Source organism: Theropithecus gelada, chromosome 6 (assembly GCF_003255815.1).
Source record: "Theropithecus gelada isolate Dixy chromosome 6, Tgel_1.0, whole genome shotgun sequence".
Taxonomy (NCBI): Eukaryota; Metazoa; Chordata; class Mammalia; order Primates; family Cercopithecidae; genus Theropithecus; species Theropithecus gelada.
The window spans coordinates 144,868,743-144,893,009 of record NC_037673.1 but is presented as its reverse complement, the minus strand read 5'-3'; the positions used below and the strand labels follow the sequence as shown (position 1 = coordinate 144,893,009).

General features: G+C 38.3%; 1 protein-coding gene across 4 annotated transcripts in view; it reads right to left on the bottom strand.

Annotated features, from left to right (window-relative positions):
- FBXO38 (F-box protein 38) overlaps positions 1 to 23,499 on the bottom strand; it is a 59,714-nt gene extending 36,215 nt beyond the window's left edge. For 3 of the 4 annotated variants that reach the window (XM_025388664.1, XM_025388665.1, XM_025388666.1), the window contains exons 1-6: positions 23,396 to 23,499; positions 12,290 to 12,480; positions 8,081 to 8,214; positions 4,735 to 4,898; positions 4,364 to 4,529; positions 2,059 to 2,196 (exon numbers count right to left, since the gene is read on the bottom strand). In XM_025388664.1, coding sequence (XP_025244449.1) covers positions 2,059 to 2,196; positions 4,364 to 4,529; positions 4,735 to 4,898; positions 8,081 to 8,214; positions 12,290 to 12,417 — 730 coding nt within the window. In that variant the 5' untranslated portion in view covers positions 12,418 to 12,480; positions 23,396 to 23,499. Of the gene's footprint in view, positions 1 to 2,058; positions 2,197 to 4,363; positions 4,530 to 4,734; positions 4,899 to 8,080; positions 8,215 to 12,289; positions 12,481 to 22,324; positions 22,670 to 23,395 lie in introns of those variants that run through there. The other variant, XM_025388663.1, reaches the window with a different exon arrangement.
- Between the last annotated feature and the right edge of the window lie 768 nt (positions 23,500 to 24,267).

Here is a 24,267-nt window from a genome sequence, read left to right as displayed (position 1 = left end):
ATCTTTGAAAGAATAATGTAAAGTGCCTTAAAATGAATTTCAAATCAGTGAAAGGCATGTATAACGTAACTCTATATCTTAAAATGACAGCCAAATTGGCTCTCTGCAATCTAGTTCTTTTTTTTTTTTTTTTTTTTTTTTTGAGACGGAGTCTCGCTCTGTCGCCCAGGCTGGAGTGCAGTGGCCGGATCTCAGCTCACTGCAAGCTCTGCCTCCCGGGTTCACGCCATTCTCCTGCCTCAGCCTCCCGAGTAGCTGGGACTACAGGCGCCTGCCACCTCGCCCGGCTAGTTTTTTTTTTTTTTGTATTTTTTAGTAGAGACGGGGTTTCACCGTGTTAGCCAGGATGGTCTCGATCTCCTGACCTCGTGATCCACCCGTCTCGGCCTCCCAAAGTGCTGGGATTACAGGCTTGAGCCACCGCGCCCGGCCTGCAATCTAGTTCTTGTTACAAATGGAAGTATTAGCCTATTAACCATATATTTACTCAGCATAAAGGTTTTTCAGTAACACTGGAGACAGATGTAGTATTCTGTAAATTCTCTAAAGGCTCAATAGTTTTGAACCCAAACTAACTAATGGGAAAAAGTCAAGATAAAAATTTGATCCTGGCCGGGCGCGGTGGCTCAAGCCTGTAATCCCAGCACTTTGGGAGGCCGAGGCGGGTGGATCATGAGGTCAGGAGATCGAGACCATCCTGGCTAACATGGTGAAACCCCGTCTCTACTAAAAATACAAAAAACTAGCCGGGCCTGGTGGCGGGCGCCTGTAGTCCCAGCTACTCGGAGGCTGAGGCAGGAGAATGGCGTGAACCTGGGAAGCGGAGCTTGCAGTGAGCCGAGATCACGCCACTGCACTCCAGCCTGGGTGACACAGCGCGAGACTCCGTCTCAAAAAAAAAAAAAAAAAAAAAAAAAAAAAAAAAATTTGATCCTTCAATCAAGTAAACAGCTCAATCATTTAACCATCTCTATGACCAGTGTTGCATTAGATACTACAGAAGATCACAAAAGATATGGTCCTGTCCATCAAAAAACGTGCAGTTGACATGGAGCTAGAACTAACATAAACAATTATAGAAGGATAAGAAGGCAGACTGCATCAAGTATAAAAATAAGATCTGCCATACTCCATGAAAAAGAAAAAGAAAGAGGAGAAAAGTAAGTTGGAAAAGGCAGAACCTGAAGAATGCATACAAAAAAAGAGGAAGAAAGTGCACATCTCAGGATAAGGCAACAGTAATCCAGCATAAGAGAAGACATTGAGGTGGAAAGCTGTATGGTTGTCCAGGGAACAATGAATAGTCAAATGTGATGATAAAAGAAGGTATATCTTGGAAAGGTGTCAGAATAAGGCTATCAAGAGGGGTCCTGGTTATTTTGACCTTAAGCAGAGTAGTTCCCCCTTAATGCTCTAAGTGCAGGGGTGTCCAGTATTTTGACATCACTGGGCCACACTGGAAGAGGAAAAATTGTTTTGGGCCACACATAAAATACACTAACATTAAAGATAGCTGATGAGCTGGAAAGAAGTGGGGGGGGGGGGGGGGAAGACCGTGTGTAAATCTCATAACGTTTTAAGAAAGTTTAAGAATTTGTATTGGGCATCATGTGGGCTGTGGCCAGCGGACCGTGGGCTGAACAAGCTTACTCTAGGGCAACAGGGACACTAAAGATTTCTGTTTAGAAGGATAATACCATAAAAGCTATGTTTAAGGTAGATTAAGGAAGCCAACTATTTACATGCAGAATGATTCAGAGACCAGAGACCAGAAACAAAGAATACTGAAATTTAATAAAACAATCCTATGAAAAGTAAAAAGTGCCTGTAAAAAATACAGATATTCTGAGTTGTTTTTGTTTTTGCTGAGGTCAAACGCAAATCATGTTTCTAATGTCTTTAAAACAAAAAGTACATTTATCTTCACAAGATGAATAAGTTATAAGACATAAATAGTAATAGCATAATATAATTGTATTTACAAATGTAGCTAAAGTTTGCTTCAGGATATTTTTAGAATAGCTTATGTTTAATTCCACCATAATTGTGTACCATTACCTGCACAGTTCCTCATGACGAAAGTTCTTAAGCTGATACAAAGGAAGTCTTTAAATGGCTGTGGTTTAGTAAGTCTTACCCACTTCATATAAAGGTGCCTTAGCATTGGGATACAAGGAATTTCAGGAACATTCACCCCTAAAACACAAATATAAAAAAGAACAAACAAGAAAAATCACAAAACTATACTACATTTTGCTTATAAGTTCAAGAGTCTATTTTTCATATTAACAGTTTAACTGGTCAAGGATTTTTATCAGAACAAATTACACAAAATCTATTAAGTTTGCCTTATTTAAAACAGGTTTATAAAGAACCATAAACCGACTTAACTTTTTTAGAAAAGGCCAATGGGAAGATAGAGTTTAAAAAGTATTTCTATATCTTAGATTAGCACGTAAGTGTTTCTTATAATCTTACAACTCTCCTAGGATATATTTTCCCAGAAGAGGTAAAGTGAAAATGGATTATCGAAAGCAAAACTACAATGATGGAGACGGAACACACAAATTTACTATTTGACTACTAATGTCCACTGCCCCCCAGTAGGAAAACTAAATTTCTCAGTGCAAAGTCAGCGAGGTGGGTTTAAATATGCAAATAGATATTTGGAAGATAGCCAGACACAGAGCTTTAAAAGCTGTTTTCTACAAATATATGAATCTTAAGACTTTGTAAATATGTGGTAGAAGCCAGCCAGCATGGCTCTGAGAAAAGCAGAAACCTGCCAGTCATTTATTTTAGAATTTCAGATTGGTAAAGGTAATTTGATGCATGGGATCCATGAGCGGCTTAATACTAGAAATCATACCCACAGAGGACCACGACCAGAAGAAGGGAGGTGTAGCGTGAGGTGAAAAAATACAGGAAATACGGACGAAAGAAGATAAAAGCCAAGGAAGGGACACAAATTTATTAAAGAAATCCAAGGATCCAGGATGATGGCATTTAACAAAGAGTAGTTGGCAAAACTATGTAATGCAATTTTTAAATTTGGAAAATAGAAGCTCTGCTAGCAAGAATAACTAGAGAATGCAAAATTGGAGTGCTTGAATGGTCAGTTCTTTAAAGGCTAAATTCTGCCAAATGTTCTTATTGTAACCTACAAGGATTACCCCTTAACTTGTTCCTCTCAAAATAGCATCACTCTGCTATTTAACTCAATTTAGCTTGAACTACACACACACATAGTACAGCAACAAATGGGAAGTAAAATTAAGGATGAGACAAAAGGACAAAAAGCAGAAGTGAGGTACAGATTGAGATGTACGATGCAGAAGTCACAAAGGTAAGTTCAGCATCTATTTTAATACTATCAAGATGGTAGTAATGATTGTACTGATTAGGAAACCCAAGGTGGCAAGGGTGAGACAGATGCAGAGAAGACAGTATATCCTAGGCCCAATCCACTTTCTGTCCCAAACTCTATAAACAAAGGACATAATTGCCCATTCTCTTGGTAATGTTCATTATTATTAATTTACCACACCTCTGCATCACCATAATACAGTGTTAAACTGTTAAATGATTCCCACAAATTAATGCATTTTAATAAAACTTAACCTGTACTTATATTTGCAATGAACTGTGACAGGCATTATAGAAAATATAAAGATATGAAAATAAGTCTTTGACCTTAAAGAGCTTATATTATAAGTTTCAGATATTATAGAATCCTTATATCTAAAAATCCAATTTCAAACTAGACACCACTCCCTGATCTTATAAATGAAGGGTTGCTAGAAATCTTTACTTTTCTCCCATAATTGTGTATCTAAGTCTTATTTAAGACCAACTCCTTATCATTCCCGATGCCCTCCCTTTACCACCTGAGTTTCAGAAATTTCCAATTCTTTGGACCATCCCCAATACCTAGAATAATGCTGAAAACATATATTCTCTCTCTCTCTCTCTGTGTGTGTATACATATATACAGAATAAAGTAGTAAACAAATATTAAAGACCAGACTATATTAACAGGGACCCCTGAATTCTTTTCAGTAGCGTAAGCCAAAAGTGACAAATTTGAGAAAATATTTACACTTTTTACTTAAGTTGAAGCTATTGGTATATAATTTCAAAGAATATTCAGATAGAGAATATACACTTGGTGAAACAGTATTTCCCTCACCCCAGTGGATCTTTAATGGGAAATCTGAATTTTTATACAGGTCTTGAAAACATTTATTTTGAAGTCATCAATCAACAAAGCCATCTCTAAAATTCTCATTATTCTTTTTCAGTGAATATTCAGGTTATATGGCATTTCAGGGAGTTACAACTGACCCAAGAAACATGTACTCACCAACTAAATGTAAAGTTTGAATTTTGGCTCCTATAGGAATTTTCAGTTTATTTTCAGGAGGAATTGGAAAGGCTCCATTACGATTACGGAATTTCCCCAAAATATGAACATGGGGCATATATGTCCAAATGGATTCTACCAATTCCAAATGAGAAGTTTCCACACCCTAGAAAATAATGCCAAAGCAAGCATAAGAAAGGATTTTAATTTAGCATCCAAAGCTTTTATTTCTGTACCACAAGATGCTAAGTACACAATGGAACTTAAAAGTTTGTAACAGATGATTTGCACGTGAGTAAACAAGTCTATCATTCTTTGGTCTATTATTTCATCAACAGTTGATGCCAAAATGTCCAGCCAGGTGCACTCACCACTAAGTTTGGGCATGCCTGCAAAGCTTCTAGGACTCCTGGAATGCTAAAAGCCTCATGGCCCCTTACTCTTCGCCTCTCAAGGTATCGAGGGTGAAGGCCATATAGCTGTTCAACATCTGGCATCTTCTTTAATAGTGTTAGAAAACTGGAATCTGTAAAGCCTGAGAAGTTCAGAAGTATTTAGAGCCAGGTTCGTCTTTCTGTTCATTAACACTTACTAGGCACTTCTGATTTTTACCAAAAGTTAAAAAAGACTTCCTTTTCAAATTTCCGTAAGGCTAACACTAAAGCTGAATAAACATAACAGAAAATAAACTTCTTTAGTAACAGAGGAAATGTGTCAGAAACTCCACTTAATCTGAGTTAATACTTTATGGAGGAGGCTTTTATTATTGACTGTTTGGTTTTTGTTCCTTTTAAGGCACGGAAATCTTCAACAAAGAACACCCTTTTAACCCAGATAACTTGGACCTATTTGGTGGATGGAGCAGGACCACCCACCTGATCACCACCACCTTTCTCCTCCCCCACGGGTACTCTCTTGTCTGTAAATCCTTCAGGGCTCTGCAGAACACAACTAAAAATATAAATAAGATATGATCCTCATCCTTAGGAAGCTCACAGTTCTGACCTAATTCCTATCTCAAATTATTCTATCCATTTTCTAATAATTACTCTGATACTCTGTCATATGTTTAACTGTTACTCCCTTGCCATTTTAATTAATTCTTTTGAAAAAGACAGATGCAAGTCAGCTAAGAGAACCAGAGTGATCCAATCTCAGGGGATGCTGCTGATAGGAAGCTATCTATCCAGGAGACCATAGCAGGAATCAACAAGATGGGAACAGAGAGAGGCAGGTTACTTCCACAGCAGGAGCTGTTGGTTAAGTAAGTGGGGAGACAAGTCTCATATGGATGCTATTTTAATCTGTTACAAGGGCTTTTTTATTTTTAATGAAAGTGGTCAGAAAGCCAACTGTCTGCTTATTAATAACAAATAAAAATATTAACTGTCAAGAATAAAAAGTAGGCCCCAAATATTTAAGTCTTACATACTTTTTTGAAAGTTGTTTTATTTGTAAGTTATCTCATTTAACATGTAAAGTCCAGACATATTAACTTCAGTATCACAAAAGTGAAGAGTAAGGAGAGACTAGAGATTACTTGGTCTCTAATTATAATAACAATTCTTATAACTTTCTTGTATAGTAACTTTTAATTACTGAACAATTCAATGTGTTAATCATTTTGTTTTTTCATCTATTCTCACGACCAAATCAGAAAGGTTATCACCCCATCTAACAAGCATAAAAAATGAAGTTGAGAGAGTTTAAGAGCTTCCAAATGGCAGTGCTGGAATCTAAAACCAAGCGTAACCTCTGCAATGTTTATCCTCTTTTGTCACATATGTTGCCTCCCACGAGAGAAATGGGGAAAGTTCTACCTTCTTTACAGAGATGGAGTGAGAATCCAAAGAAATCACATACATAAACCATAAAGTACTATTATATAAAGAATCTGGGTTAAATGCCAGAGAACTGGTCAGGGTGGCATTAGTGAGCAAGGTTAGTGTGATCTGATCTTAGGCTAGAGACTGTTTGCTTCAACTCTCTTTTACATTCATTGCAAAGATGGGAAGCCTTGGGCTCACAGGTTATTTATCACAGCCTAAAACTCAGCAACATGCAGTCAAATTCTTCTCTAATTGGTAAGTGGTAGTAATGTTAATGCTAAGACTGTATCACATGGGAGTTCTGCCGTCCTGCCTTTATATACTGTATTAATCCCATCTTCAGAATTCCCACTGGCCTAACCTTTGCAAAAGCAAAACTAATATAAGGAATAAGACGATCGTTTTCACACTGCCCTAATTTTTTTTCTTTCCTGATATAAAGGATCATTCTGAAACGAGATGAGATGAATCTTTTACCCTTAGAATGGCTTTTATTAAATATTTGAAAGCAACCACGGTTTGCCTCCCACAAACCTATTAATCAGTTCCAGCCTCAGGTCTTTGCAATGTTCTTTATAAGAAAGTATATATTGGGGCCGGGTGCGCTGGCTCCCGCCTGTAATCCCAGCACTTTGGAAGGCTGACGCAGGCGGATCACAAGGTCAGGAGACCAAGACCATCCTGGTGAACACGGTGAAACCCTGTCTCTACTAAAAATACAAAAAATTAGCAGGACGTGGTGGTGGGTGCCTGTAGTCCCAGCTACTTGGGAGGCTGAGGCAGAAGAATGGCATGAACCTGGGAGGCGGAACTTGCAGTGAGCCTAGATTGCACCACTGTACTCTGGCCTGGACAACAGAGCAAGACTCCATCTCAAAAAAAAAAAAAAAAAAGTATATATTGGTAACTACTATGGCCAACTGATAAGAGTTAGCAACTGATCTGATGACTCTCTTGAAAGGATGCAGCACCCACCTGCACAATTCCAGTATTCCAGAGCTAACCTGTTCTGTTCTACAGAACAGAACAAGACAATTATCTCCTCCAGCCCTTCACTTCTATTAAGGCTTTTTTTAAATTTTTTTATTTTTTGGTCCCCTCTCGGTCTTATACCATTTTCAAAGTCTCATAATCTGGACATCATAGAAAAAGGATGACTTTACAAGACAGATTCATAATTGCAAAACAAGAGTAACTAAATTGTACCAATTAATGGATTGGCATTAAGTGAAAAGAAGCTTTTAATTGCCTTTTATTTTAACTCCTTCCTTTCAAGTATGCCTTGCTTAGCTAAAGCCATTAACTTTCTTTTCAGGTGGTCTCTTCAACTGGGAACAATTTGTAGTGGTTAGGAAGCTAACTCTGAGTTCTTTACCTGTAAGCTCGGTCAGTGCCTTATTCGAGAATCTCCAAGACCTACTATAGGCCATTTAAAGAAATTGGAGTTCTGCGGTCTATTTTACAAAAACGGCAAGTATTTATTTAATTAAAGGGTACAGTTTAGTTGTAGAGGAAATCTATGATGAAAACTGTTACCATTCAACGGAAAACCCAAATCAGAGAGTAAAGGACACACACGGTCTAATGTGATATACATATACTCCATTAACCAAAGGCTCATGTTCTCCAATCACATATGTGTGTGGAACAGGCTGATATAGTTACTTAAGGACAGGAAATGAAAAGAGCAGACTATTAAAACAATAAAGCCTCAGGTAAAACGCATTTTACAAACCTAAAACTCAACATGAATAATTTAAACAAAATCTTGCCTCCCTACGAGGTGACTTAGATTGCCTTTTTCAAGACAACAAGTAACTTTTTATGAAACCATTGTTACTACTTTCCAGTAGGACACTACTGTACTTTACAGACTAAATCCACTTACCACTTGGCATGTATTCCCACCACCGCCCTGCACAGAGATCTACAACTCTCACAACTCGCAGATACAGGGTCACTGCTTCCTTTAGCTTCCGGGAAAGACATTCCATACACATGATATCCTGCAGAGGGAGGTACCTTTGTGAGAGAAAGAAACTCATATTTATCAAGTGGGCAAGTATCACCCCTCACCAATAAGTTATTTTTTTTCCCTTCTTCCAATCTCCTACCACTCAAATGAAATAAGATCTTCAGACAGAGATTCAAAGCTAACATGCATAAATGGTCAATATGGTCATACAGCTTTTTACTAAAAAGATAAGTCAGCAAATACTTGAGTATCCAAATAAGGTATTGAGCTCCCTCCACAGGTCATTTGATAAAACCTGCCTTTCTTCTTTTGAGTTTTCAAGGACAAAGAAAATCTAAAAACAAACCAAAAAAAAAAGAAAAGAAGAAAAAAAATAAGTGCTTTTCAAGATGTGATGAGAAAGGAACCTGAGAAAGATCAGAGAGAATTACTCATTTTGAACATGGGCAATATTATTGCATATCTTTTACAGAATCTACTTCCTGTAGGGACACTTTGCTCCCTCTCAACTCCACCCTCCTGCTCCTGCAAACTCTACTATCTTCTCCACCAACAAATACGTATGCTAGCCATATAGTACACAATTTCTTTTCCCAGATTTTTTTTTTTTTTTTACCTTTAAGGTCACATACACTGATAAAAGTATTGCATAAGTATTAAGACACCTCATCTGAATTACAACTTCCTCTTTTCCATTCTTCTTTATTATCTTTTCCTGAAACTTTCAATTAACCCTGACTTTTGTTCTGTTACATATTCTGAAAGGTCTATTTTTCTCTCTTAAGACCCCTCCACACACACTTAATTAAATTTTTTGAAAAGTTAAAGCTACCTTTACCTACTGAACCTGTATTGCGTCACACTCCACTCATTGTTTCACAACAACCTTAAGCGGTAACTAGCTGGTTCCTGTTTGTCATACAGCTCTCTCCCAGTCCTTTTTCTCCCCCTCTCTGACCTGCTGTGTTCCCTACCCATCTCTGGCTGTTAATTTTAGCCAATGAGAAGCACCAGCTGGAGGGCTGCAGGTGGCAATGCTGCCTTTCTACTGCTGCTAATCCCGTAGATGAATTCTTCATCATCCCTTACTTGTTCCGTAAACTCCACCTACACCTCTGTAAATAGTCCCTTCATTAAATTATCTTCAAATTCCAGGTAAGTGTATTTTCTGTTATCTGTTGGCACTTCACTGACATAGTATACACTATTATTACTTCATTTTACAAGTGCTGAAATTAGCTCAGAAGAATTAAACCTGCAAAATGTCACATGGCTAGGTAAGAGGGCGAAAGGGTCAGGAATGGCAACACAGTTTTGTCTGACACTATCTGAAAGAAAAGTCCACATATGCCCGTTGAATATTCATGTGATCCATTTTTTTTCTACTTCTCGTCCCTCTTCTTACCCCTTTAAAATGATTTAAATCAAATCTTATACAAAATAAAGCATTACTGCTAGCCATAACTTAATTTAGTCTCTATAACTTAGATTATAAGTAGAATTTTTCAGAAACATGACAACACATTTTATAAACAATGAAAAACATTAAATTTGCTTTCTTAATTAATTTTGCCACTGTAATATTTTTCTCCTAAATATTGTTATCCAACGTATTTGCCTAGGTTAAATTTATACTCCCTTTAAATACAAACAGATGAATAATCACAAAATCAAGATTATTTTACATCATATTTTCCCTAAGAAGTAACATGTTTTTTCTTCATAGTTACATAGTCAAAGGACTAGAGTTCTGAAGACAGATCAAATATAACACTTTAGAAAAGAGAGCATAGCAGGGACAGCAAAGATTAGGTTTCTTGTAAGGAAGGCCATAGTTTTTCTTGTTTTATGAAGAGATGTTAAGTAGTTACTACACCACCACAATGAGTCCTCAAATCAAAATTTTGGAAGACTAAAAATGAAACAAAATTTAGTTTGTTTTCAGAATAAATACATGAAGTTCAAGAACTAAGTTCATGGTTCTTTCTACATGCTGTCAAATGGTCTGTTTTCTTCATTGTAACTACCATTATATCTTGACTTGATTCCACCCCTTCCATTTGAATATTTTGTTTGAACTGCCCAACGTTATCTGATCTATTTTCAGTTTAGATTATGGTCCAATGGCCAGGTGTGGTGGCTTATGCATGTAATTCCAGCACTTTGGGAGGCCAAAATGGGAGGATTGCTTGAGGCCAGAAGTTAAGACCAATCTAGGCAACAAATCAAGATCCCGACTCTATGAAAAAATAAAAAAATTAGCCAAGCACAGTGGTGTGTGCCCCTAAGGCAAAAGGATAGCTTAAGCCCAGGAGTTCAAGGTTGCAGTGAGCCATGATCATACCCTGCACTCCAGCCAGAGTGAGACTCTGTCTCAAAAAAATATACATATATAATACATGGTCCAATTTTTTCCTAGCATTATCCAACTTTATCCCTAGATGCAATTTTACCTATGCTTTCTTAAAGAATTCTGAAGGATTTATTGTTTAATTCACTGATCCACTTTGAATTTAGCTGTAAGACATGAGATAAAAATGCGCTTTTATTTTTTCTCCAAATGGTTTGTAGGTTGAGACATCGTTGCTGAATAGTCCACCCAGCTTTTCCTCACTGATGTGAATACAACCTTGTCATAAACTAGATCTCCACATGTATTTGAATGGAGCCTATGTTTGTCTCCTTTACCCAACTGTCTGGCTTTCTTTTCCAAAACATTTTAGAATGTAATTGAACATCTGGTAGTTGTAAGACTCTTTTTCTGAAAATTTTTGGCTATTCTGACAGACTTTTTTTCTGCCAGATGAAAGTTAGTATCATTTTGTTTTGTTAAAAAAAAAATCTACCATTTTTAATTTGGTCTTCTAATCCCAGACAGAACTGAACTAGCAAAAACTACAATGTGTCACACAATAACAAACTGCAGGAAATAATGACATACACATTTATATTAGAAAAAAAAATACAGTGCCTAGGATCTCCTAAAATAACTGTTCTTGCTATTTTAAAAGTTCATAATCTGCAAATATTCATTTACAGAAATTCAAAACATTCTTAAGAACTTCAAATAAAGAAATTTTTCATAGGAAAACAACCTAAAATAATGGAAAATCCAGATGCTTAGAGAAGTTAATTCCAACTATAATTGCAGAAAACAGAAAAACTGAAACCAATCTAGATGTCAGACAAGGGAAATGATAAGTACCATGTTATTTATACATTCTATAGAATAGTAAGCAGTAAAAAAAAAAAATTATGAAGACCATGTAGCAATATGAAAAGAGGCAGAATAACCATTAACATTTACCAAGCATTTATGCTTCAGTGTGCTAAGTGTTTAATGCATTATCTCACTGAATCCTAATAATACTGCCATTATGTCTATTATTAGTCTTGAGCTAGCAAATAATGAACCCAGGATTCAAACTCGGATCTCTAATTTCAGAGACAAAGTATGTTAGAATTTGTTTATTTGAATTATATACATAAGGACAATAATTGAAAGAAGAAAGCAGTGGAAACTAGAATGACAGTTTTCCTTCAAAAAAAAAAAAAACAGTTGTTATAATGCAGTTTGGGTAAAAATATAATTTTTTTAGAAGTCTTTTTGTGTTGTGCTTATAAAACAACTTTAATGTATGCACTGCATTTAGTTATGACGGGTATTATTTCAGAAAACTTTGTTACAATCACTTACACGTATGTTTCTCACTGAGGGTTGTAGTCAGAAAAAGTCAGAAACACTGCCTTATATTGTGCAGTGTACACACATAGTGCTGTTATAATGCAGTAACAAAAGTCAACAAATCTATTAGTCAATAAAAATTCCAAGAAGTCTAGAAATGTTAACAGTCTAGAGAAAGGCTGTCCAACAGAACTATCTGTGACAAAAGAAATATTTTCTGTCTATACTCTGTTGTCCTATACACTGTGTCCACTAGCCACATATGGCTACTAAGCACTTGAAATGTACCCAGTGCAACTGACGAACTAAATTGTAAATTTTTACTTAATTGAAATGTAAATGCTGCACGTAGCTGGCAGCTACCACATTAGACAGCACTGCCTCAGGGTTTGCTCTTATCCATTCCAGGTAGGTAAGTCAACCAAACACAATCTTACCTAAAAATATGGCAAAGTACTTCATGTGAAAGTTGATTCATATAGTCCTTTGTTTCATCTGCTGTAATTTCTTCTGGAATTTCATTATTCATGATACATGTTTTCACACTTTTCTTTCGTGGCCCCATTGTTGTGCAGTCTCCAGTATCAAAGAGAAAATCTTCCCTTTTGTTTACTTGAGTTCAAAGTACCTGAAAAGCAAACAGAGAATGAAGTAGTCTAAAAAAACACACCCCCTATTAAAACACAGGTTAAACAATGTTTATTCTCAAACACACACAGGCAAAGGTATCATAATGGTACATATCACATTCAAATTAATAAAAACATTAATTTGTTCTGTGCAAAAAGCACAGAACATCTTTTTCTGAAGATGAGTGGAGAATCAACTTCTGAAGATAATGTAAATGTGCATTATTTAGAATGAGCAAAAATCCAGGAATCATGAGTACTGTGTTTTAATTTGTACTGTTGCTTCTTAGCTTATTCACTCAATTTCTCCAAGTATCAATTTCTTCATATGTAACATGTGATCATTAAATGAGGAATCAAAACCTCTTCCAGCTCCAGGAGCTTGTGGTTCTAGGACTGCTTCTAACATAGTAGAAACTAGAGGACATTCTTGGGTTCTAATCTTGATTCTGCCCCCAAATTACTTCTATAAACTTGCAACAATCTTTAAAATTCTTCATTCTCTCACCTATAAAGTCAGGGATTAGATTAGTCATGGACCCCTTTGTGAATCTGATAAAAACCAGAGAACTCCTAAAAAATAAACACAAGCTTATATACAATTTCAGAGAAAGAATGCAACATCCCCTCTCCCTCTCTTGTGAATATTGAGATGGTATTTCACTTTTGTATCACATGCACATTTCGTTTTTAAAATAAGCTTTAGAGAAGGACGAAAACAGAGAGAAAATAGGGGAGAGGGGAGGAACGGAGAGGGAAAGCAGAGAGAAAATGGGTTGCATGAGCACCCAGATGGTTTTTTGTTCTATTGATCAGCATGTGGAGTTAACACCTTGACTGTCAAATTGTCCAGGAATTTTAATAAGGAAAGTTTATAGGAAATACTGGTCTATTTAACATTAATGGTTTTGTAGATGGAGGAGGCACAGGATGACAACCGAAAAGAGGTGCATTCACATTCATTTAAATATGCCTTGGCACATTTATTTTGAATACCACTTGTATACTCTGGGCCAATGTAAACAAAGAGCCCAGAGGCAAGTGGAGATACATAATCAAATAACCACATAAATGAGCTCAGAATTACACAAGGAGGTAACTGCTACAAAGACAGTAAACACAGTTCTAAAGCCTCATATAACAAACGGGCCAGAGCCACTAATGATTCTCCTAAGGAAAAGACAATTGAGCCGATAACTGAAGGGAGAGCAGGAATTAACACTGCAAAAAGTAGGAAAGAAGAAAAGCATTCTTGGAGCTACACAGGCATGTGCTGGATTCTGCAAAGGAGCTTGGCTCTTTTAAGGAACTGAAATAAAACCAAAGGTATTAGGGTACAGAGGGTGATAAAAAGGGAATAAGATGAGGCTGAACTGCTAGCAGGGGTCTTAATCCTCAATGTGATAGGAAACTCCTAAAGGATCTTAAAAATGAGAGAAGAGCAATACACTTCAAGAACCCAAGCATTCAGGCATCTCAGTAGAAGAAAGGCACCTGGTGGGAAGAAGGTACTTTAAGTACATGCAGTTCCTGGGGTTCTTTTGCCTCAGCAGTAAATGGACACACTACTAGGCTAAGTAAATCTTCATCATTTCTTGTGCCTGTATGTGTGTGTTCCAGTCTCTTCTTCCCTCACTGAAAGGTTATGTGCTATTTACTTCTTGAGGCTGTCAGCATGCTTGCCTCTCATACCCCAAACATACACACACACACACACACACACACACACACACACACACTCCCTCATTTGTTGTTTCTAACCAGTATGGCCTGAGAAACTAGACAAATCAATGTGTGTGGACTGGCATCAACAGGTACCTCATAGTGTGAGCCTAAAAAATTCTGCAAAAAGTAGGTATATGGGCTATGCTACCCTGAATTTGTGACATGTATCTTAAGTTCTCAGAAGCTTACTTCTACGTTGTCCATCACATTTTGGCTAACAGGCCTCTGGAAAAATAAAGTGCATACTCAGAACTGCCCAAGCTAAAAGAAAAGCTATAAATAAACTCACCTGCTTCTGATTATATTACTGCACACCTTTTCTTGTTTACTGCCCTGCCTGCTCCAAATGAATTTTTCCATCTTATGATAGCTCCTGAAACCTCTGAGGTTACACTGAACATGTAGTCAACAAATCCAATAGCCTCTTTCCAGTGCTTCCCCATCTGACCCATTTGTATTATGGGACACTGCTGACCACTCCTTTGAAACCATCTCATCCTCTGGCTCCCAAAGTGACATTCTCCATTCTTGTGGTTCCTCTATGACCACTGCTCAGTCTCCTTTGCTAATTCATCCTCGAGCCCTCTTTTCCATGGGCAATTGTACCCATTCGCAAGGATTTAGCTACTACAAATATATATATGTGTGTATATATACACACACACACACACATACACAAAGAAAAGCAAAAAAAGAAAAAAATTTCCAACTCTACTTCTTACCTCTCCTGAGCTCTGAACTTTATTTCCTCTGCCTATCAGAAATTTTCACATCAATAACTTGAACATCCTCCAAAAACATTATGTCCAAAATGAACGCTTCATATCACGAACCCTCCCCCTTCCCAAAATACAGATATATGCAAATAAACATACCTATTTTCCTAATGTGTTTTACTGAATTCCTGAATTATAAACCTTGAAATCATCCTAAATATATTCTGATTTCTCATTTCCCACAGACAATTGATTGGCTATTCTTATCAATTTTATCTCAGTACAGTTCTTACATCCACTCCCATTAGTTTTGGGAGTTAATAACATTCATGTGCGCTACTGAAATGGCTTCCTAAATGATACCCATCACTGTATCCTCAGGGTCGAGGAAAAGCTTAGCAGACACTATGCCTGCCATAAGTAATTTACTGAATAAATGCTTACTATGGTATACTCTACACTGAAGCCACAGTTATCTTTTTAAAACAGTCCTCTGATTTATAGTGCTAAGTGAAAAAAGCAAAACATAGACTACATCTAAAGTATGATTCTAACAACAACATAATTTTAAAAATTAAAAAGATTACCCCCCTAAAACTTTTTTTTAAAAAGTATGATAAAAAAGACAAATATACTGTGTTTGCGTACAACATTTTATGAAAGATGACAACAAAACATTAACTGGTAACCTTTGAGGAGTGATAACAGAGGTTTAGGAAAGCAGAAAAGAACTTTTACTTTTCATTTCATATTATTCGCCATCATTTGACATTTTCAGATTGTTTTTAAGAAGTACAATATACATTGCCAAACAAAACAAAACAATCGGCCTACAAGAAATCCTGGTTCAGAGGATAAAATATTTCCAATCTAATCTAAAAACACCAGATGTTCCAGTCTTATCTTCTTCCAATCCTTACCACTTGCTCTCAGTATACTCACTCTAGCAGACCAGTATCTTCTTCGTTCCCCCAAACAACCATTGGTGTTTCATTCCTAATATGCTTTTAACTCTGATTGGAAGTGTCCTTCTCTTCCCTGCTTTGCCTAGAAAACTGCCTGTAAAAATCTAGCTTAAACGTAAGTCCTCCGTAAAAGCTTCCCCTACTCACGCCTTCATTTGAGCTCCCTGTGGGACTTAACATATGCTTCCATGGCAGTTTGTGTAGTGATTTATTAGTCATGTTTCTGCTAAAAAATCTTGCCTCTAGGTGATAACAAGTCCTTGCTCACAATATACCCTCAAATATCTAACGTATGAATATCCATCAGTCTTTCCATTATCCCATAGGTTCAAGGCTGCTTCTAAAAACCATTTCATGCTCCTATGGGGCGTTTGCTACCACAGCATTCAATGATCTCAGCAACAAACTTATAGCCCAGACAATAATGCAATCAGATTTTACTCCAGTGACACATATAACAGCTACTCTGTAGCATGTAAAAGCCTCAACATGACTATTAACCAGCAAAGACTAATCCACCCACAAATTACCTAGATGCTCAGACTAATCCTCCAGTTGTTATAATTTAGCACGTATTCAGCTTTAAGAATCCTGACAATTCTTCATGGAGATCATGCTCTTGATTCTTGATTCCTTTAATAAAAAGCTTTTTTCTTTTTTTTTAAATCCCTTCTTCCTCCTTTTTCTTCATCAAATTCACACCACCTAATAACATCTTCCTCTGCTGATTCCACCTTTGATTGTTCCTTAGGATTTTACAATGTAGTGCTTTTGTGTGAATTAGATTTAGTAGCCTTAGTGCACAAATTATACTTGAATTTTTAGACTAAATACCCAGAACCTTAAACATCATTGCATTTATAAAACTCCACTTATTGAGAATTAAAAAATATTTACTCACAGAGATGTTATACAATATTACACTGAGGTTAGATCTCCAGGAAGCTGATAAAAACCTTACCCTACAGTATCCTTTAACACTAACTAGCAAAAAGCCTAAATTTTAAATTAGCAGGACTGACAAAATTTTAGATGAAACGATTCATATTTCTTACATCATGGCTAGAATTGAAGACTTACGTCTTTTAGTTCTTACTTGGCAGGTGGAATAGTGACGCCCCTGCCCTAAGTCTATCGTGGGGAAGGGACTTGTGGAGATGAACACTAGGGTAAAGGAAAAGATCTTTATCTTATATATAGGAGGCTGACAGGACTTACAGCCAGGAGAAATCTACCAGTCCTCTCAAGTTCAAGTAGATGTCTGAAAATGTTCAGGAGATAAAAAGCTTCCTCAGTCAACAAATTTTATTTTCCCCCACCCTTACTCAGTCTTGATAATTGATAAAGGACAATAAAGTTGCTTCAGCTAAAGTTGGCTTCATCTTCATTTAAGTGAAATACCCAGCTGGGCTATGCTGAGCATTTCATCTCAGATACTGATGAATAGGGGCCTGGTTTCCCTATATGAGAAAGAAAACATGAAATTCACACAAACTCCCAAGTAAGTGGTGATGCTATCATTTTTTTTTCTTTTTCGAGAGACGGAGTCTCGCTGTGTCACCCAGGCTGGAGTGTAATGGTGCGATCTTGGCTCACTGCAACCTCCGCCTCCTGGGTTGAAGCAATTCTTCCACCTCAGCCTCCCGAGTAGCTGGGACTACACGCATGTACCACCACATTCGGCTAATTTTTGTATTTTTAGTAGAGACGGGGTTTCACCATGTTGGCCAGACTGCTATCAAAACTCCTGACCTCAAGTGATCTGCCCGTCTCGGCCTCCCAAAGTGCTGGCATTACAGGCGTGAGTCAGTATGCCCGGCTGGTATACTGTGCACCTTTTTAATGTGCACCCTTTCTCTTATTCGCTTTTTAGTTGGAAGAGGAATCAAATCAAGTGAGGAGAAAATTGCCATCACTAGTCTTGTGTTCTTTTCTCACTCCTACCTCCAAAATACCACTTGCCACTAAACACCCTGCCTTCAATTCACTTGAGAAACTCAACAAGGCAGAGAAGGTACAAAGCAGTAGCAGGTTAAAAAAAGAGTAAAGGAGGGGAAAGTCCAGTTACTGGCATTAGAGAAAGATGAGTTGGAGGGAGTCTTGCCGAGAAGTCATGGAGCATGAGGGACAGGTGAGTACAGGTATACCTTAATTGTGTTTCACTTTATTGGGCTTCAAAGATAATGTGTCTTTCACAAATTGAAGATTTGTGGAAACACTGTGTCAAGCAAGTTTATTGGTGCCTTTTTCCAGCAGCACGTGCTCACTTCATGTCTCTGTGTCACATTTTGGTAATTCTCACAATATTTCATATCCTTTCATTATTATTACATGTTTTATGGTGATCTATGATCAGTGATTTTTGATGTTACTACTTTAATTGTTTTGGAGGTACCACAAACCATGCTATATAAGATGGCAAACTTGACTGATAAATATGGTGTCGTTCTAACTGCTCCACTGGCTAGCTGTTCTATCTCTGTCCCTCTCCTTAGGCCTCCCTATTTCCTGAGACACAACGATATTGAAATTAGACCAATTAAGAACTCTACAATGGCCTCTAAGTGCTCAAGTGAAAGGAAGAGTTGAACATCTCTCACTTTAAATCAAAAGCAAGAAATGACTAACCTTAGTGAGGAAGTCATGTTGAAAGCCAAGACAGACCAAAACCTAGGCTTCTTGTGCCAAACATTAGCTAAGTTGTGAACACAAAGAAAAAGTTCTTGAGAAAACTACAAGTGTTACTCCAGTGAATAAACAAATGATAAGAAAGCAAGACAGCCTATTGCTGATATACAGAATGTCTGAGTTGTAAGGATAGAAGTTCAAACCAGCCACATTCCCTAAGCCAAAGCCTAATTCAGAGTAAGGCCCTAGGTCTCCACAATTCCATGAAGGCCGAGAGAGGTGAGGAAGCTTTAGAAGAAAAGTTGAAAGCTAGCAGAGGGTGGTTCATGAGCTTATGGAAAGAAGTTGTCTCCACAACAGAAAAGCACAAGGTGGAGCAGCAAACGTTGATGGAGAAGCTGCAAGTTATCCAAAAGATCGACCTTTGATAATGGCTGAAAGGAGCTACAGTACACAACAGATTTTCAGTATGTACAGCCTTCCATTGGAATAATATTCCATATCAGATTTTCACTGCTAGGGAGAAGTAAATGACTAATTTCAAAGGACAGGCTGATTATCTTGTTAGAGAATGCAGCTGGTGACATGAAGTTGAAGCCAATGCTTACTAACCATTCTGAAAATCGTAGGGCTCTTCAGAATGATGTTAAATCTACTCTGCCTGTGCTCTACAAAAGGAACAACAAAGCCTGGATGACAGCACATCTGTTTACAGCATAGCATACTAAATACTTTAAGACTTCTACTAAGATCTACTCCTCAGAAAAGTTTCCTTTCAAAATCTTACTGTTCATTGACAATGGACCTAGTCATCTAAGAGGTCCCTTAGAGATATAAAAGGAGATTAATATTGTTTCCATGCCTGCTAACACAATATCCATTCTGCAGCTAATAGATCAAGAACTTTCAACTTTCAAATCATATTATTTAAGAAACAAATTTCCTGGCTGGGCGTGGCGGCTCACACCTATAATCCCAGCACTTTGGGAGGCCGAGGCAGGCGGATTACAAGGTCAGGAGTTTGAGACCAGTCTGGCCAACATAGTGAAACCCCATCTCTACTAAAAATACAAAAATTAGCTGGGCGTGGTGGCACGTGCCTGTAATCCCAGCTACTCGGGAGGCTGAGGCAGGAGAATTGCTTGAACCAGGGTGTCAGTGGTTGCAGTGAGCGAAGATCGCACCACTGCACTCGAACCTGGTAACAGAGCTAGATTCTGTCTCAAAAAAATAAAAAAGGAAGAAATTTCCTAAGGCTATAGCTGCTATAGACTGTGATTCCTCTGATGGATATGGGCAAACTAAATCAAAATCTTGTGGAAAGGATATATTAATAGCTTAATAGAAGCTATTAAGAACGCCTGTGACTCATGGGAGGAGGTCAAAATATCAACATTAACAAGAGTTTGGAATCCAGTCCTCATGGATGACTCTGAGGAATTCAAGACTTCTGTGGTTATAGAAGGAGCAGGATTGAAATAAAAAACAACAAAAGACTTCAGTGGAGGAAGTTGTTGCAGATGTGGAACTAATAATCGGATGGACAGCCTGAAGATGTGACTGAATTGCTGCAATCTCATGATAAAACTTGAACAGATGAGAGGTTGCTTCTTACAGATGAACAAAGAAAGTGATTTGTTGAGATGAAATCTACTTCTGGTGAAGATGCTGTAAACATTATTGAAATGACAACAAAGGATTTAGAATACTACATCAACTCAGTTGATAGGGCAGTGCCAGGGTTTAAGAGGATTTAGTCTAATTTTGAAAGAAATTCTACTGTGAGTAAAATGCTATCATACATCGCATGCTACAACAAAATATTTCCTAAAAGGAAGAGCCAATCAATGAGGCAAACTTCACTGTTGTCCTAAGAAACTGCCAAGCCACCCCAGTGTTCAGCAACCACCACCCTGATCAGTCAGCAGCCATCAAGACAGAGACAAGACCTTCCATCAACAAAAATATTATGACTTGCTGAAGGCTCAGATTAATTGTTAGCATTTTTTAAAATCAAGTACTTTAAAATTATGGCATATACATTAGTTTAGATATAATGCTGTTACACAGTTAATAGATTATACTACATTGTAAAATATAACTTCTGTAAACACAGGGAAACCAAAAAATTTGTGACTTGCTTTATTGCAGTAGTCTGGAACCAAACCTGCAGTATCTCTGAGCTATGCCTGCATAAATAAGGAGGAGAGTGTTATATATAAAGAATATACTTTGCAGTACCAGGTGTTACCTATAGGCTTAGCAACTTCTAGACCCTCAGACTCTGAACCTTAAGGAAATGTCAGAAATGACAGAATCATAGAATCCCAGAATGTTAAAAGTTGAAGAGGACCTGAAAGACTACTTAATCACACAGTTCTCAATTTTTTGTGGGTCACAAACCCATCTGAGAATATGATGAAAGTGGCACATCTATTTTCCAGACTCGTGCAAGCAGAAATACATACACGATTTCAGGGGGTTCATATTCACAGACATCGAAGCTCATCCAGTGATCCCGAATTTTTAAGATGAACAAACAGAACCAGAGAGGACAAGGTGACAAATCACTTGCCCAAGATTAAATAGTGTCAATGTTCAGGCTGGGATACAGACTTCCCAGGTTACACTAAACATCCTATCATCAAGTCAGTCCTCTGCCACCGTGGCTGTCTTCCGGCATTCCAGAGCAATGCCCCAGTGCTTGGAGAAAGGCTTCTAGATGCTCTGATAGAACTGCATCTGACCACACCCTACTTCACAAATTAGGGTTTATGGTCCATTTAATTTAGGCTCCCACACAGTGGTCTATGGCCACCTTAGGTATATTACAGTCATTCTGTGGCTGCCTGCTTAGCTGACTTTAGCCACAGGAAGCATTACTTTTGTCTTGGTGTTGCAAGCACATTCTTAAACCAGAGTTGTTTCCAAAAAGTGTTCTCTTCCTATCTTGTCAATTCAAATCTCCTTCCCACCCAAACTCAAATTACTTTTATCCTCATGAAAAATACCCACCTCTCACTTAAAATTTCCCAATATTCTCAATGATCCTATCTGGTCAAGGGCTTCCCAGCTCTTCAAGTTTCTCATGCCTTTCTTTTGGTTTCTATTGGTTTCAGCTTGCTCATATCAAAGTAACCTTGCATATCACTTAATTTGCCCTCACAGACCTTAACTGACATCATAGACTATCTAGTGTATCTACTGACTAGGACAGCCTCTCGTCTAAGGAAATACCACACCACATCCAGCAAACTGCTCAGATAAAAACCACACACGAACAAAACAAAACAAAAACCCCCCACAGGATTATGGTGCTGAAAAAGGCCTAGAAATCATCCAGTTCAACCCTTCGTTTTACAGATAAGGAAAGTGAGACCTAGAGACGTTAGATGTCTTATCCAAAGTCACAGAGGCAGAATGTACCAGTGTGAAGCAGGGATCCAGGTCTTCAACTCCTTTTTAATTTTATTTCACTATACCACCTTATTTCATTTTAGTATACTACCAATTTTACTTCACTATATCACCCTACCTTACAGGAATCTAGCTGTTCCTTTTTCTCCTCTACTATGCATTAGTATCTGTTTGACTAAATATAAAGAGTGTACCTCTGGGCACACAGCCATTTAAACAAAGAGGCACACAAAACTCTACATTCTTTACCCAAGGAGGATATCAGAATTACAGCATCACACATTTTAAAGAGGGGAAAGAAGGCTTACAGATAATCTAAAATGTTAATTCTCAAAATGAAAGTTAAAAATCACAAGCGGATTTTTTTCAGTCTATGCCTATGTAACACATACCCTCCAAACTGGACCTCTTCCCTCCCTGAGAAAATCATGGCTTTATAGAACTATTATTTTATCCTTCACTTGTGTTGGGGGAATGGGCAAGGGGATGAAAAACCAGTGATCTAATCCAACGTCTTCCTTTGGCTGATAAAAAAAAATTTCAAGTTCAGAAAGAGGAAGGGATTTGGTCAAAGTAAACCATCAAGTTAACAGAAACTTTGGAACAAAAATTAAGGTCTCCTGTTTTTCACTTTGTAGTGGTTTACACTGTTGGTTTAGGTGTATAAAACAAAGTTTTCTGGACAGAGCTTCTCATTGCACAGGAACCTTCCTAAGTGCCCAGATGCCCTTGGCCAGCTTGGTGTCTGCAAAGAAACACGGTAGACATCTCTTAGTCAAATTCTGGATGTGCAGAGTGCAGGGAGAATATGCTTTTCAGGTCCGTAAAGGCTCCATAAAAGGGGAGTTAAGAATCTAATTTCCACAGCTAGGGCACGGACATCAAAGGCATCCAACACAGATAAGCAAACTGCAGCACAGAAAGGCTAATGGACCTAGACAAGGTCACACAGTGTGTAGGTGGAAGGGGTAAAACTAGAATTCAGGGATCCTGATACTCAGGCGTGGCAGCCTCTCAAAGATGTGTTCACTGCTTCCTGCTCACGGACATCCCCTCAGTACTCTGAACACAGGCCTCCTTCACTTCACAGGCCGAAACAGCGACTTAACATTAAAATCATGAAATTCGTGACGCCCGGAGTGGGAGACAGTCACAGAAGCTGTCCAGTGCAACACCCTCAGACATTTGATTGAGGAAACTGGGGCCCAGAGAGGGTTCTTTAGGCTTGATTTTGGGGCCAGGCAGAGGAGCAGGCAAACCCCGCAGGCACGGCCTAGAAGGCCAGGAACTACAAATTCAACCCCTGATCTCTCAGGGAGCTCTAGGCCCGAAGGGGGCCAGAGGCCGAGCTTAAGCGGTCGGAAGTTCCAGAACCCCCATCCAGCTACCTCAGCCCTGCCACACGCACTCCTGGCTTTGCCACCCCGCTCCCGGTCCCCAGGCCCACTCAGCCGCCGCCTCACCTACGCCGACCCTCCGTCTGTTATTGTGGTTGAGAGGGAGGGACGCTACAGACACTTCCCCGGCCCCCACTGCTGAGGCACTTCCGCTTCCGCCGCCGCTCGCACATTTCCGGAGTGTCGTCATCCGGGGCTGGACCATCAACCCGTGTCCATATTATGTGTGTAAAGAAGCATCGAAGCGCGGCAGCCATGTTCAGCGTGGCATTTCGGAAGGCTTAGGAGGTGCTGGTCTTTCACGTGACACTAAAGCGCCATGCCGGAAGCACTGAGTCTGATGCGCCGGAACCAGTTTCCACCGTGTGGTTTGGTCTTGATTTCCACTGGTTCTCTGGGGTCTTGGATACCCTCCGGACCTCGCCTTTGCCATTTGCGAAGTAGATAGGTTCCAATAGAGATTTTACCAAAATCATTCAACTGAAAATAGGTAACTTTTTTTTTGAAAGGAAGGACGGGGGCGCGGTTAAAGATGTTAATCTTAAGTCATCCCTTCTGTGATTTCGGGACATTGGCTTTGCACGTAAGTAATAGTATTTTACAGTCCAAAGGAATTTCACATGAGTGTCATTAAAAACTCTACACGACTCTGACATGTAGGCAAGGATCAACTTAATCACCTTTTTTGTTGTTTAATGGATAAGGAATTGTCTTCAGAGAGTGTAATTGACTTGCACGATGTCGCACAGATGGACTGAAATTGAGATTTTTACCTTTTACATCCTGTGTTATTGACCTTATATACATGTAATTAATATGGGCTGAAATCGCTAGATTTAAATAGATACAAATACTTCTTAGGAAAGTTAGTGTGCATTAAAGCCATGTAAGATATGATTTGACAAGACCTAGCATTGACTAGGCTATTCTGCTGGAGA